This window comes from Zingiber officinale, chromosome 4B (assembly GCF_018446385.1).
Source record: "Zingiber officinale cultivar Zhangliang chromosome 4B, Zo_v1.1, whole genome shotgun sequence".
In the NCBI taxonomy this organism is placed as follows: Eukaryota; Viridiplantae; Streptophyta; class Magnoliopsida; order Zingiberales; family Zingiberaceae; genus Zingiber; species Zingiber officinale.
In genome coordinates, this window is record NC_055993.1 from 78,810,562 (window position 1) to 78,824,898 (window position 14,337).

At 35.7% G+C, this 14,337-nt stretch overlaps 2 protein-coding genes across 3 annotated transcripts; one reads left to right on the forward strand and one right to left on the reverse strand.

The window, feature by feature from the left end:
• The first annotated feature begins 382 nt into the window (after window positions 1–382).
• LOC121975224 (F-box protein SKP2A-like) lies at window positions 383–4,285 on the forward strand. The gene is made up of 5 exons (XM_042526743.1): window positions 383–620; window positions 839–1,106; window positions 2,953–3,304; window positions 3,383–3,524; window positions 3,671–4,285. Exons 2-5 carry the CDS (start codon window positions 856–858, stop codon window positions 4,036–4,038), a joined length of 1,113 nt encoding a protein of 370 aa, XP_042382677.1. The 5' UTR covers window positions 383–620; window positions 839–855; the 3' UTR covers window positions 4,039–4,285.
• Window positions 4,286–4,419: 134 nt separating this feature from the next.
• On the reverse strand, window positions 4,420–11,735 carry LOC121975225 (ras-related protein RABC1-like). 2 transcript variants are annotated; one of them, XM_042526745.1, is made up of 7 exons: window positions 11,526–11,735; window positions 11,292–11,469; window positions 10,856–10,924; window positions 9,912–9,977; window positions 6,780–6,901; window positions 6,505–6,633; window positions 4,420–4,787 (listed from the first exon to the last, which is right to left on the reverse strand). In XM_042526745.1, the coding sequence occupies exons 2-7, from the start codon at window positions 11,428–11,430 to the stop codon at window positions 4,680–4,682; spliced, it is 633 nt and encodes a 210-aa protein (XP_042382679.1). In that variant the 5' UTR covers window positions 11,431–11,469; window positions 11,526–11,735; the 3' UTR covers window positions 4,420–4,679. The 2 variants fall into 2 exon arrangements, with proteins under 2 accessions (XP_042382679.1, XP_042382678.1); XM_042526744.1 differs by having other exon boundaries at window positions 11,292–11,450; window positions 11,526–11,734.
• Between the last annotated feature and the right edge of the window lie 2,602 nt (window positions 11,736–14,337).

Sequence of the window (14,337 nt, forward strand, 5' to 3'; positions counted from 1 at the left end):
ATATGAGAGAGATTTAAAAGATTTGAATCTTAGAATTTATGGTGATAGTAATCCTAGAACGTCCCGAGTAAATAATTGTTTAAAGTATGGTGAACTTTGACCCGTTCAACCAATTAAAAAATTATCAAATAATTATTTAAAATTATAATAAATCCATCACGCCACTGATCCTTGCTCCTCACGTCACGTATCATGCTGCATTTTACCGCCACGTGTCATGCCGCATCCCGTACGTTCCGAGTTCGGACGTCGCTCCCTGCTTCTCATAGTTCCTACACGCACCTCCCTACAATCATACTCTCTAACCAACGTACGCCACCTCATCGAGTATGCTTGGGGTGTTTTTAGATGTTAACATACGGATCTCTTTTTTCATTCCTTTCTAACGCGTGTTCAAATGCGCGAAGCGTCCTCGACCTCGAGCTCCTCACCGTGCGAATCCATCCATCGATCGATCGATCCTTCTTCCCTAGTGGCATCTCCTCCTCGTCTGGCGTCGAATTTGACCATCCGTCTTCGATTCCTTGAGGATCTGGAGATTTGAAGTCCTCGCTCTCCCTTGGAAGTATCCGCTTCGTTTGGCCTTCGTGGGGAAACGAACAGGAGTCGGACGAATCGAGGTTTGCTCTTATCTTCTTTTAGTGTTTGAATCATCACTGCTTGTTGCTTGCACTTGAATACTTGTCGAGTGAGAAGCCTAACAAGCTTTACGGTGTTTGTTTGTTTCTTGTTGATTCGTTCGTGAGCTTCAATTGAGTTGGGAACTTTGGGGGAGATGAGTAAGATTTAGAGCTTTGCCGTCGCTGTTTTTGATTTTTGGATTGGTGTTCGCGTGCAGGTTGGGTTACTGCTGATATGGGAGGCGGCAATCCAGAAACTGTGAATTTGGAGGTTTGCTTCAGGAGCCTTATGGTTGCCGGCGGCAGCCAAGAGAAGGTGGAGAGGTCAATGGTGGTTATGCAAGGTTGGAAGGATCTTCCTGTGGAGCTACTGCTTCGAATCCTCTCTCTCGTGGGTGATGATCGCACTGTGGTTGTGGCTTGTGGTGTTTGCAAAGGGTGGAGAATTGCTCTGAGCCTGGGGCTTACAAATCTCTCGCTTGCATGGTACTGCTGAATTTTTTTTCTTCTTTCATTATTTGTTTTCTCTATTTTGTTTGTTCCGAATTGCTGCTCTCTTCGGCTTCCTGTGCACACACATAAGGACATATATATTTCGCTAGAGAGGTAGGTGTGGTAATGGGATGGCCTAGCGTTGGTCTCTAGTTAGTTATCTTCTCAAGTGAGATTCTTAGCTTGAAAAGGAGCCACCCCCAAGCGTATGCATTACTTTCCTTTTAAAGGACGGGGGAGAAAGCTCCCACCATAATATCATTACGTAATAAAAATGCATGTTTTTCTTGGATCCTGCTTATTTACCTTCTGCAATTACAATCACTTCAGAGCAAATTATTGGAAAACCCACCCATCTCAACAGCATCATCCTTTCAAGTGATCCCAAGGAACATGTGGGCACCCCAATTGATGAAGGTTTCGCCATAGTAAGCGGTGACTCTGCAACTATGGTTCCATTCTTCAACACCTTGTTGATAGAGAAGGGCCGTGAGGTACTCAAACATGAAGGAGGTTAATGGAATGTTGGCAATGATGATGCTGTGGTTGATGCGGAAGTGTTAGATCCCCACATCTCACTGATCACGGAGACAATTATTTATGTATTAACCCGGTGAATGCTCTGTTGATGACCATTCTCATGCAAAATGACAGCCTACTTGATTGACGAGGATGAAGAAGGCTACTACCACCAGGGTCATAAAAGTTTCACTGAACAAGTAGCTGACATAGTATTCTTAGTATGATGAAACAGAAGGATTCTCTATTGTTTAAGCTACAATCAATCAGTTGAGCATAAACAACAACAAAACGAAGCCAACATAACTGTTTGATCTGAGAAACTTCAGGAGAGTATGTCGTTGCAGAAACTTCAGAATATATTAGTGCATGAGACAATTGAGGAGCTTAATGATCTTTGATATAGGTAAATATCCTATGAGCACAAGATACAGATATTAAGATCCCATTAAGAGTAACACGATGCACACTGAAGACTATGCCAAAACCTAATAATTTAGTCTGAACAAAACAAAAAACTAATAATTGAGCAATGAGATTTGATTTCCTATGTCCATGTGATAATAAAATCCTACCTAGTAGAATGTATTAAAGTTGAAGGCGAGTAGAATAAAGTGTGGCCAAATAGAATCTTGTTTCTTTCTTTTATTTTTCTTTTGTTTTTGAAGAACATATTAGAATCTCTGTTTTTTTTATCTCAGTGCATATTACGGATATGGCCTTTTATAGAACACAATCGCAAGATAAGGGTGTGTATTATATGCAATATAGTATGGGACACTTATAGTTGTTGTAATGACAAAAGTGATTAGTTTTTTTTTAGATAGCATCTGGTGGAAGCTCTTAAGCCCCCATTGTTTAATGAAGGCAGGTCAAACCCAAGACCCTGGCAACAAGGGTTTGTTGGTACCTTCAACAAAATTAAGAACTTAGGCATCGTTTAGGGCAGCTTTTATTAAAGTTGCTTTTTTTTTAAAAAAATATTTTTTAAGATCCTGTTGCTTAGTTCATTACTGTAAAAAACTCTCTAGTTTGTTTGTTTCTGGATGATGCATATAATGGATGGATAGATGTATTTATTCATGTTTTCTCAAATGATTCGGGTGATTGAAACCATGGTTTCAACAAGTGTTGATTGGGGTTCTCTTGGTGGACAACCCTCTGGTTCCAACGATTAGTTGAGCCTTGGATCAAAATTCTTTGGCCTTTCGGAATGGACCTTAATTTATTTTTCACTTGTTGGTTCTCTCATAAACTACTCGCTATTGGTTGAATTCAAAGACTATATTGTTTATAAAATTCAATTTTTCTGCTATTGCAGGTGCAAAAATAACATGAACAATCTTGTGCAATCACTTATCCCTAAGTTACCAAAGCTGCAAGTTCTATCGCTTCGGCAAAATTACAGTCCTCAACTTGAGGACAATGATGTTGAGACTATATCCAAGCACTGCCATGAATTAAGGGATTTAGACCTTAGCAAAAGTCAGAAACTAACTGACCGTTCATTGTATGCTTTGGGCCATGGATGTCCCCACTTAACAAAACTCAACATAAGTGGATGCTCAGGTTTTACTGATGCTTCCCTTGAATATCTGGCAAGATGTTTTAAAAATTTAAAATACTTGAATCTTTGTGGATGTGCAAAAGCTGCATCTGACCGAGCTCTACATGTTGGTATCTTCGTCTGTGTCTATCATATATTATTTCTTTAAAAAAAATTTCCTCAAGCTTCTAAATTCCCTCTGCAGGCTATTTCATGCAATTGCAATGGCTTACAGTCATTGAATCTTGGTTGGTGTGAGGGCGTCAGTGACAAGGGAGTTATCAGTTTGGCAGCAGGTTGCCCTGATCTCCAAGCTTTGGATCTGTGTGGTTGTATTCTCATCACCGGTAATTCGTCTGAACTGAACAGTCTGATAACTCTACTCAAATTCATCTTGGGAGAATGAATAAATCTCATGCATTTTAACAATTGATATATACCACTAAGGAGCCTTGTACTGGCAATAAAATGTGAACTATTTGTTTCTTTTCAGATGAGAGTGTGGTTGCATTGGCAAATGGTTGCCCGCGACTAAGGTCCCTCGGCCTGTACTACTGCCAAAACATCACCGACAGAGCCATGTACTCGCTAGCCAATAGTCTAGTGAGTAGCAAGCATGGACCATGGAAAATCAAAAAAGGTGACCAGAGTGGGCTGATGAACCTCAATATCAGCCAGTGCACTGCCTTAACTCCGCCTGCTGTTCAAGCCGTCTGCAACTCATTTCCAGAGCTGCATACTTGTCCTGAGAGGTATTCGCTCCTTATTAGTGGCTGCCTTAGTCTTACCTCTGTGCACTGTGCCTGTGCTGCCCAAGCTAACCGTGCCAGTAGATCTGCATTTCCAAATCACGCCTACTGAAGATCATGAAATATTTAGCATGCAAAAGTTTCTGTACAAAGAAAATTGAAGGTCAAAACCATTATCCGTGAATAAGAAAAATTCAGTGTGCGGTTTTGCATCGTGGATTTGAATATCCACATTGCTAGATGCAAATGCTTGGAACAAGTAGTTTGTTTTTTCCTGTTCGAGTAACGATTCACTATACATTATTTGGTTTCCTCCTCTCCTGCGTGTAAACAATAAAACAAAAGCTTTCTGCTATCAATGAACTCTAGTTCTTATGTTGCTAGTTCTTGCGTTACTTGTTTGATAATAAATCCCCTTGAGATTATGTAAAACGGAATTTAGAGAATTGACCCCTCCAAATGAGTTGCTAGGAGTTCTACTGACGAGGGGAAATGAATTGAAGTAGACCGCCTCGAGCGAATTAATATAGCTGGTTTCTTAAAGCAATTTTCAATAGGACATTTGTTTCATTTTCTTTCACTTAAGTAACATCATGACCATAAATAAGACAACAGACACGACAACTATACTAAAAGAATCCTGCATTCCAGAACTTAATGTCTTGGAAATAAAACGGTGTATGTATCACTATCAACCTCCCCATGCGTTAGAGAAGAGAACCATGTCGCATTAGGACAGACTGGAGCCAATTGTCAACAACAGCTGCTTGTGGAAGCAGCAGCTTCAGATGGCTTTTGCTTGAAAATATTCTTCTTAACATCTGCCGAACCCTCAGCACACAGGCTAGGAGTGTCCAAGATCTGCATAAACGATGACAGACTCGGTTTGTGTCATATCTTTATGGACAAACAAAGACAAATCGCATCCCAAAGCAAATAACTTAAAAAGAACAATGGAAAACCACACACAAAGAGAGAGAGAGAGAGAGAGTCCCTCTCTATTATCTACTACTCTGGAGATGGTTTTAACTTGTAAAATGTAAATACATATGCTACCAAAATAAGCAACGGTCTTTATCAAAAGTGACAAATTGTGATAACTAAGGCCAATTTTCATGTTTTAAGGAGATTTATTTGGTTTGGAGGTGAAAAAAACTATAACAGGGCCAGAAAAGATGATTGACATTGCAAGGCCTCGTAGGAGGTTGAGTTCCACCACAAACATCCATTTAAGTGAAGAAAAAGCAAAAAAAAAAATTTGTTGTCTTACTTCTACTCTATTTCATTTATCTTGTTTATTAACATAGAAGCAAGAGTAAATAAACAATGTCACTTTCTTATTAGTGCTTACTAAATGCTTAAGCTTGTTTTTGCCCCTTTTCCATCCAATTTGCGCAGAATAAAATAAGTGGGTGAAATTAAATTCCTTACCCTTGTCTACTTCCTTCAAATAAATAAGAGAAAAAAAGGTAAATAAACTTTCTTTTAACTCGAAATACCTTCATCCAATAACTTACAGATAAACAAGGATAATGCAAAGAAAAAAAAGAAATTCTATATTAGTTCTATTACTTGGTCACCTTTTCTTCACTATCACACAAGATTAACAAACATTAATCTGAAGGGAGAAATATACACAATCTCCTCCATCCCTTTACTAAGGCTTTGCAAATCAGCAAGTACAGAAAATAGGGCGGAAGAAGATAGAAGATACTAACGATAGATGTGCAATTTTTCCACCACATTTCCTTTAGACGATGGAAATTATTTAATTGTTCCTCATCTTTGTTTCTATAGGAGAACACTAAGGATGAAAATTTTATCAGCAAGGATGAAACTATGCTCGCGTCACTTACTGAAACACCATAACATCTTATAACCAAATATCTAATTTGGGACCATAGAACCATTCAAACCCCCACTCAGGCTGCATAGCAGTGACATTAGCTGCATATGGCATGTGGTTTGCATGTGCTAAAGGTGATAAATATTTTAGATATCAATATAAATCAATTTTAAATATTTTAATGCTTACCACATGTGCCTCCACATACTCTATGAATTCAATCCACCGCGTCACTGCCTACATAGACTTTTCAAAACCTTGTATGGGACTATACCAATTTGGCACGTATTCATGAGATTTTGTTGCCTCTTTCTTCCTCTCCACATCTTATCTTCCCTTCATTATTTTTTTTTATCTCCCAAATTTGATATCTAGTTAAGTAAACAAAGCATTAGAAAAAGTGCCTTCTGTCCTTAACCCAAGTAAAAAAAGCAACAAGTAGGAGAAACAGGCAATTAGAGATAATGATGCTTTGAAGGGCACTTAGATCAGCCTTCTGTTTCATTGACTACGCATTGGGTGCATTGCTAAGGTACAGCACTTGATTCAGTTATTTTCTGTGCTGAAGTTGATAATAGGAGTTAACAATGTGAACAACAGACATGAAATGATATGGTTATCGCATGACTAGTAGGGGTGAAGTGCCATATAACCTAAGTGCTCTGAAAGATGATGCTGCTCAATAAAGAAATCTGCAAATAACATTAATACTAATAGTTGGCCAAAACAAACCTTCAAGACAAGCTCCTCAAAGCATTGTTCCACATTAACACGGGTCTTTGCGCTACACTCTAAGAACAAACATCCATATTCTCTTGCAAAATCAATGCCTTCTTTCTTGCTTACAACTCTCTCACTTTCCTGCAAATTAAAAAAAAAATCACTAACTAGCCAAAGAAATAAAAAAACTGCAGCAGTATGTTTTCAATAATTTCAAAATATAATAAAATCATCAACGATGATCACGCAGGACAAACACAATTCCAGAGACATTAAAGCACAATCACCTTGTCAACCTTGTTCCCCACAAGCATCTTAATGCAATCCTGATTAGTTGAATGTTGATCAATTTCCTTGCCCCATACATCAGCAAGATTGGTGAAGGTGTCCCTGCGTGTCACGTCGTAAACTGAAAAATATTGGAAAAATGGAACTTCAGAAAGATCATTTGATAAAAGGAAAGTCATGAATGTCAATAACAAGAACAAGACGACAAACAACAATGAATGAAAAATAGAAAATGTAGAAACATTACTAAATTGAGGGAAGAAATATAGTGTGGTTAATGAAATACAGTACAAGTACTACATCACATTTATCTAACAAATGTAAAACCTTGGAACTAAAATACCTAATGAACTTAATACCTCTAACATTTCCCCATATGGAGTAAAGGTACCATCTCTATCCAACTTATTAGACGAAATAATGATCTCACAAACAAAATAGTAAAATGATACTATTGTAGCCGCTTGAAGATGTGGAATGCTGGATTAATATTCAAAGAGTTGAGGCCTGGACCAAAAAGTTGATGGCATCATCAAAAGAGATCTTGAAAAGATGAAGTTGGTCATAATATTTTGAAGATTTGATATAATCTTCTCTTTAATCTCCCCACAAACTAAAAATGCCACAGGATTTTGAAATCTATGAGGATGAAAATAACAACTTGTGAGAATTTTTAGTAAAATAAATAATCTACTCTAAGAAAGAGGAATGCCAAGAGGTGAATAAGTTTCAAATCATTTTACTTTGAGAGTGAGAAGGTGTTAAAACAAAACGGTAAAATTTGCACCGACTCCAAGAGAAGTTTTGCTGGAAATGACGAACAATAAATCATGTACATAAAACAAATGGGGATAAGGAAACAGAAACTAGTGATTGGTCAATATAAGACAGACAGGAGAAAACTTGAAGATTGTAAAGATAAATGCTTCATATTTGTCACTTTTTCTTATTTACAATTGCCATCTCTCTCTCTCTAACATTAACTCCCATTTATCTTAGAGCAGTAACTAGAGCCCTTGATATTGGGAAAACCCCAAAACCAGACCTCCATGTTCCAAAATGCCCAAATCTGATCCCTTTTATTTTTTCTGGACCAAATGACCATCTAGTGTCTCACCACAATCAAGTTATTTGGTGAACAAAATGAAGGAAAAAATCATCCATTTAAGTTTATAAATAAATCTATTTTTTCAGAAAATAATGATAATAATAATAATTAAGTTGTTTGCTGAAATAGTTTGACTAAATAATCACCCATTAAAAATGAGAATGATATTCATTTTATGAAACTGAGGAACTGAAAATAATTCAAAAGAAATTTAAAATTTGAAAAGGAGGCAAATGTACATTTACTTTTATAGGTTACTTTTTAAAATCTAAACAGGGGCAAAATCAATCAATTAGATTTTATTTGTGAAATAGTTTGATTGAAAAATTATAGAATTAAATTGTTTTATTTTTTTTAAATGACAACTACCAACTAAATTAAAATAGATATATATGTTTTAGTTTTACCTATGGCCCAGGGACTCAATAAGATCGTGTTGATACTCTGTGGTCTAGAACAGATGTATTTCCAGTTAATTTATTCCTAAAATGGCATAGTTGCATAGCCATTATATTCCCAAGAAAACTGTTCAGTATCTTTCCAGTGTAAATTATAAGACAAAATTACAAGGCTTAGTTAAAATATGTCTAGTAAAGTTTAGATATTTCAAGTAATTGTTTGTTTTACAAATTGGTATTTCATAAAAAATTTAACATAAAAGAAAGGATCAAAATATCTCATGGAAACAGAACGAACACCATACATTTTATGTTGCCAACAAAGAAAGCCATAATCCTAGAGCTTTTTAATATCCTAGAGCATTATTTCTGTTGAGCCAAAAACAAAATCAGAGAAATAAATTAAAGGGACAGTTCAGAATGTGGAAAGTGGATGAATGCCATTAGCATGATAGTACTGCTCGCATGAAAGGATCTATTATGTAAGCCTTAACTTTTGTGTCCAAATATCTGTATCCGCTCCAAGAAATCAAGCATACTAGCCTTGCAATATTAACGCCAATACAAGTGATTCAACTCATGCCAATGTCTAGATCTATCTAAATCTAGCCTCATCTGAACACTGAAAGTGTTGCACTTCAACGAATTGAAGGAATATACACCATGCAAGCATAAAACTCTAACAAAAAGATACATTGAAATACAAGTTTTCTTTACTGTAAAAAAGGCAGCATAGGATGGTGTCAAAGGAGAATGAAAAGGTAAAACATTTCCTCCTAAGACATTGGGGAATCCCAGTTTGCCTATGGAGAAAAATATTTGTCATGTTACCACGGAACCACTAGAGATATTGGTAAATATGTTTTTTCCTAAATATTTCTAACCCATTTTCTTAAGGACAGCAAAAAACAAACAATTTTCTGTAATAAGAATGGATCGAAGGTTTAAAGGGACTAATTTCGTTACATGAACATTGCTAAATCCCTTTTCTCTTCCGATCTCTCATCTCAACCCTGAAGACCCTGCTTCGCCCTAATCATCAACCTAGATCAGCATCTGCGACATCCTTGACAACTTGCTCTTCACTGAGGCAGCCATTGCTTGTACTCTGGCCTTTGATGATTGTCTATTGTGAGTGGGAGATGTTGGCTGAAGGCACGTTCTTCACACAGTGTTGATTCTGTTCTATTACCGTAGAAAAACTGAATGGGATACCGATATCAGTCTATTCAGATTTGGAGCTGACAAGACTACCTTTGTTGTAGCCATCATTCCCTGTTTACTTGGGGATGTTACTCAACAAATTTAAGGACCTAGAAAAGGTGGGCGAGGTCTTCACCAAAACCTTCTACAAACCAGAAGATGAGGATCTATTTTAAATTGAGTCAATCAAGTGGATTAAGTGAGAGATTTAGGTTTAAATACTAGCAGATTTAAACTCAAATTGAAAATTTTTCATCAGGCAAAGTTAAACTGCACTATCCCTCTAGGGAAAATTGTACTGAACCCAAGGAAATAAGATAAAATAATATCATAGTTTAATTGGAAAGTGATTTTTTCCTAACAAATCTGATGTAAAAGGATAATAGACTACAATTTTTACAGTATGACCAATGGCTCCATACCCATGATGATGCCTTGCGCTCCTCTGTAGTATGAACTTGTCAAAGTTCTAAACCTCTCCTGTCCAGCTGAAAAATAGAATGTTTTAATTCTATTCATAAAAATTACAGCACAGAACTTACTGAATCTTAAATTGACATCGAAATCTCAAACACAGAGGTTCTAGTTGTTGGAATAACTACTCAATTAAGATAGGCAGGATTATAAATGAGCCAATTCATTTATCTTATGGAGTTTAAAAAAGATGCTCAAGCTTGTTTATTAAAAAATTTATCAAGCTTGAGACAACCTCAAGCTATTACTTGGCCCAATATTCAATAGATGAAACTTAACATGTTCTAGATAATTTGGAAATTTAAAATTTGTAAGATATCAAAATAATAAACACAAATTGTATCGTAAATATATAGCGGTATTATATTCTTTATATATTTGAATTAAAAAATACAAGAAACAGCACCATGAAAGAGTCTTAGACAAGTCTGCAAACACAAGCTCTATTTAAACAAATATTAACGCGCCGAGCATACAAACATCCAATCTTGTTTATTATAATTTTTTCCATACCAATGGAAATAACAAGCTAAGTACCTAGCTTATTCAAGAACATTTTATTGATTCACAGCCATAAGATAGCTATGTAGCAAAGAAAAATTGTCTTGTCACGGAATAGATAGTAAAAAGTGCAGGTTTTTATTTCAACAATATCATACAATACAAGGTGTTTTTGTTAAGATTCGGAATTTTGATTCCCTAATTTATTTTTTTCTCTTACTATATATTCATTCATATGATTCAGATCACAGGCATAAAACATTCTCGATGAGGAAGTGAAGGAACAACAATCTAGAGAGAGAGAGAGACTTCCTAGGCTTAGTAATTTCAAATTTGTAACGACACAATTGCAAATTTTCTGCATGCATAAGACACTAATACCAAATAATACCTGTATCCCACATTGCAAGCTTAAGCTTCTTTCCTCCCAATGTAACCATCTTTACTTTGAAGTCCACGCCTGTATAGAAAAATTGAAACTAATGGTCTATCAAAGAGAAGAAAAAAAATCCTCAATTTCTTCAGAAGAATCACAAGCAAATAATTTCTCCTAAGAAAGTGAAAGAAAGTACCAGAACCTAATTCAACTTAGTATCTCCCAGTGGTTGGCAGAAAAGGATTCCTACGCACATTTCATCCTACTGATTACATAAGTTCAATACAAAACGAAGTGACAATAAATCGGCAGCACAACTAGATGCTAATTCACGACACACGATAAAGATTCTGGTAACATACTTGAATTTTTTAAACTGTCCCCACTGTATCTTTATCCTGCTAATTTTAGCAAAAATTATCACCAAAAGAAGAAGATAGCAATACGACACCTATAGTGGGAGAAAGATCCTCGAAAGAGTCCGAAGTAAATCTAAGCAGAAGGCTGCTCTTTCCCACTCCTGAATCTCCGATCATCAACAACTTGAACAGGTAGTCGAACTCCGGTTGGCTGGAGGAAGACGAATCCATCGAATCGCGATCCGAAAGTCCTAGATCATGACAAACAGACTAGGGCAACCAATAAATAAAAAACAAGATGAAAAATTTCTACAATAGCAATGTACCCGGATCAAGGAATTGAGTGGAAGCCGGAGGAAGACGAGAAGTTGTAACTGATTTGCTCGATCTGGAAGAAACGAGAAGCGACGGGGTGTGATCGGTCAGAGGGGATAAAGTAACAAAAAAAAACAGCAACAGAAGAGAGAGAGAGGAATCGCGGTGGCTGGGCGGTGAGGAAAGCGACCGACTCAACTACCGAGAGATAGCGGCAGCGAAGCGGTGGATTATTAATTATAGAAATGAGGTAATTCGGGATGGGAAGCTGTAATTAAGGAGAAATTCAGGTTGCTTTATAAAGTCGTTAATTTTATATCTTAATTCTTTTTTAAAAAATATTATTCTGTATAATTTTATTTTATTTTATTTTATTTTTCTGCTGACGCTCTTCTATCGTCAAAACTGCATGCCAGTGTTTTTTTTAAAATACTTTTATTTTATTAAAATTATTATAAATAAAGTATTACTATATTAAAATATTTTTAAATTTAATCAAACTTATTTTAATATTATTATAATAGCTTTAGTTTTTGAATTTTATTTTATAATTCAAGTTTTTCGTTTTTACTATCATTCGTGAGGTGACCAAAGCGTCACAGCAACTGACCTCTGCATTCTTCACCGTCGATGTAGAATCGTTCCAATGTGAGCCGAGTACTCTGGTCGTTAAGACAAATTTATAAAAAAATTTGCATATAATGGAAAAAGTAAATACATTCGTCCCTAGTGTCTCCGTCAATTCGTTTCAGGATCAACATGAAGAAGGTAAATCACGGACGACTATTAACATTTGGAATAATGACTAGCACATAAAAAAAATATTTATCTCGACTTTATCAAGATTTAAATCCCAGACCTTCAATTCATGATCGTTTAGTTTGAATTTTGCACATGCTGAGGAAATTTATAACTTTATTTAAAACAACTCTAGCACGTAAAAAAATTGGCCAATTAAGATATATGTGAAGTCTTAAAATTTAGTTGAAAATTTTGGATTGTACTTATAAGTTAAGCACAAGAAAATTAAGATGTTAAAATATGAGTTTAAAGTGCTTAAACACTATATGTTGTTATAAATAATAATTTCAATTACCTGAATGCTTCTAGTCAATTAGTCAATTGATTCAAAAATAATTATTAAATTCTGATGACTCTTTAAGTCAATTGAGTATAAAAAATCTTTGTAGATAGATTTATAGGTTCAGATAGACCACCTAAAGGAGATGAATAATCTTAAAAAAAAAAAAATTTAATCTTTGACTTTGAATTTGACAATGACATAAGAAACAAATAACTAACATAAAAATAATATCAAAAAGTAAAAAAACGCTAAGGAATTTTACTTAGTTACAATTTAGATAGTTGTTAATTTAAGATAATTGAAAGCTCCATTAAAAAAAAAATTCGTGAAGGCTGAGTAGTCTCTTATGATCTTTAAAAGCTCATAAATGTTAGAAAAATTAATACAATGATTGATTTTGAACTCTTAGCTCCAGGTACTATTTATAGCACTTTAATATAAATTACCATTGAGCTAAGACGCCTCTAAAGGTAGCCAAGATGCCTCCAAGAGGATAAAAATTATCCTCTTTTCAACGATAGTCTAACAGCTACTGTTTCTCGAAGACGCCTCTATAGAAACTCCAGGGCGGCTCCAAGAGAGGCGCAAGGGCGCCTCCAGTCTCCATCAAGGCGCCTCCATCAAGAGACACGAGAGCACCTCCGACCTTCATCAAGGTGCCTCCAACCATCTTGGAGATGCTTCCAACCAACTGGAGTCGCGTTCAACCCATCCAGTTAACCTCCAAATGGTTAACTTTTCCTCACGCTTCTTTGGGTGATGCCTTGACCGTTCAGAATTGAGTTCACTTGAACTCAACTTCGTTCTTCTCCTCGAGCAGACTTCCTCCCTCACTTTTCGTCTCTCGAACACTCCGTGTGCGTCCTTCTCATCTGCCGATGTACTCTTTCATAATTTTTCGTCTCTCAAATACATCAAGCCCATCGACTCATTTCCTGTGTTAACCTTCTCGCTCACCGTGTCTTCCGCTTGACTTTTTGTATTCCTAAACTCCTGCATACTTAGATACAAGACATCAAAACAACACATGACCTAACATAACTCAGTTGATCACATCAAAACTAATCTGGAGTACTTGCGATCTTAGTCTAGTCAATTTATCTTTGTTTTCATTTGACTAAAATATATTAAATTCCCCTTTGTCAATTTACAAGTCACTTAATTTGTCCATACAGATATCAAAAAGACCTTGGTATTTCATCTACTACCTAAAGAATTACAACATTAATATATAATAAATATTGCTACTATAATAATAATTAAGTTGTATCCCACTAGATAAAAGACAGAGTCATTTAAGGATTGTATTAGGCTGTAGCTCAATCCTGAGTGGCTTCATCCCTGATACCATGTCAAGGAGGAAAAAAATAAAATAAGACCAATCAATAGATTCCCCCGACCATGCAAGTAAACACCAAGTTCGAGAAAAAAAAGGTGTTGCCAGCTGGTGTTTTCTCTTTTTTTTATTAATTCAAAATCTTTTAATTTACTGGTAAGTTTTTGGAGACGTGGTCACACAAATTTATGGTATCTCTGCCCTTCGTTCTCCATATTTTGACAAGATTTTTTTACCTTATAATTTTATTTTTAATTCAATTATATATTTATTTAATTTTTATTTTTTTATAATTATAAATATAAATTGACTTCTTTTTTTTTTTCTCGTCTCAATCTCTTCTTTCTCTTGTTCACTCAGATTAAATTCGCTACATGTTGTTACATTTTCTACTTGTTATTTC

Coding starts and splice junctions, on each gene's coding strand:
- LOC121975224 (XM_042526743.1), top strand. CDS start 856: ATGGGAGGCGGCAATCCAGAAACTGTGAATTTGGAGGTTTGCTTCAGG. Junction 1,107..2,952: donor ACAAATCTCTCGCTTGCATG/GTACTGCTGAAT, acceptor CTGCTATTGCAG/GTGCAAAAATAACATGAACA. Junction 3,305..3,382: donor CATCTGACCGAGCTCTACAT/GTTGGTATCTTC, acceptor TTCCCTCTGCAG/GCTATTTCATGCAATTGCAA.
- LOC121975225 (XM_042526745.1), bottom strand. CDS start 11,430: ATGGATTCGTCTTCCTCCAGCCAACCGGAGTTCGACTACCTGTTCAAG. Junction 6,902..9,911: donor AGCGCAAGGCATCATCATGG/GTATGGAGCCAT, acceptor AATATTTTTCAG/TTTACGACGTGACACGCAGG. Junction 4,788..6,504: donor TTGAGGAGCTTGTCTTGAAG/GTTTGTTTTGGC, acceptor TCGTTTATGCAG/ATCTTGGACACTCCTAGCCT.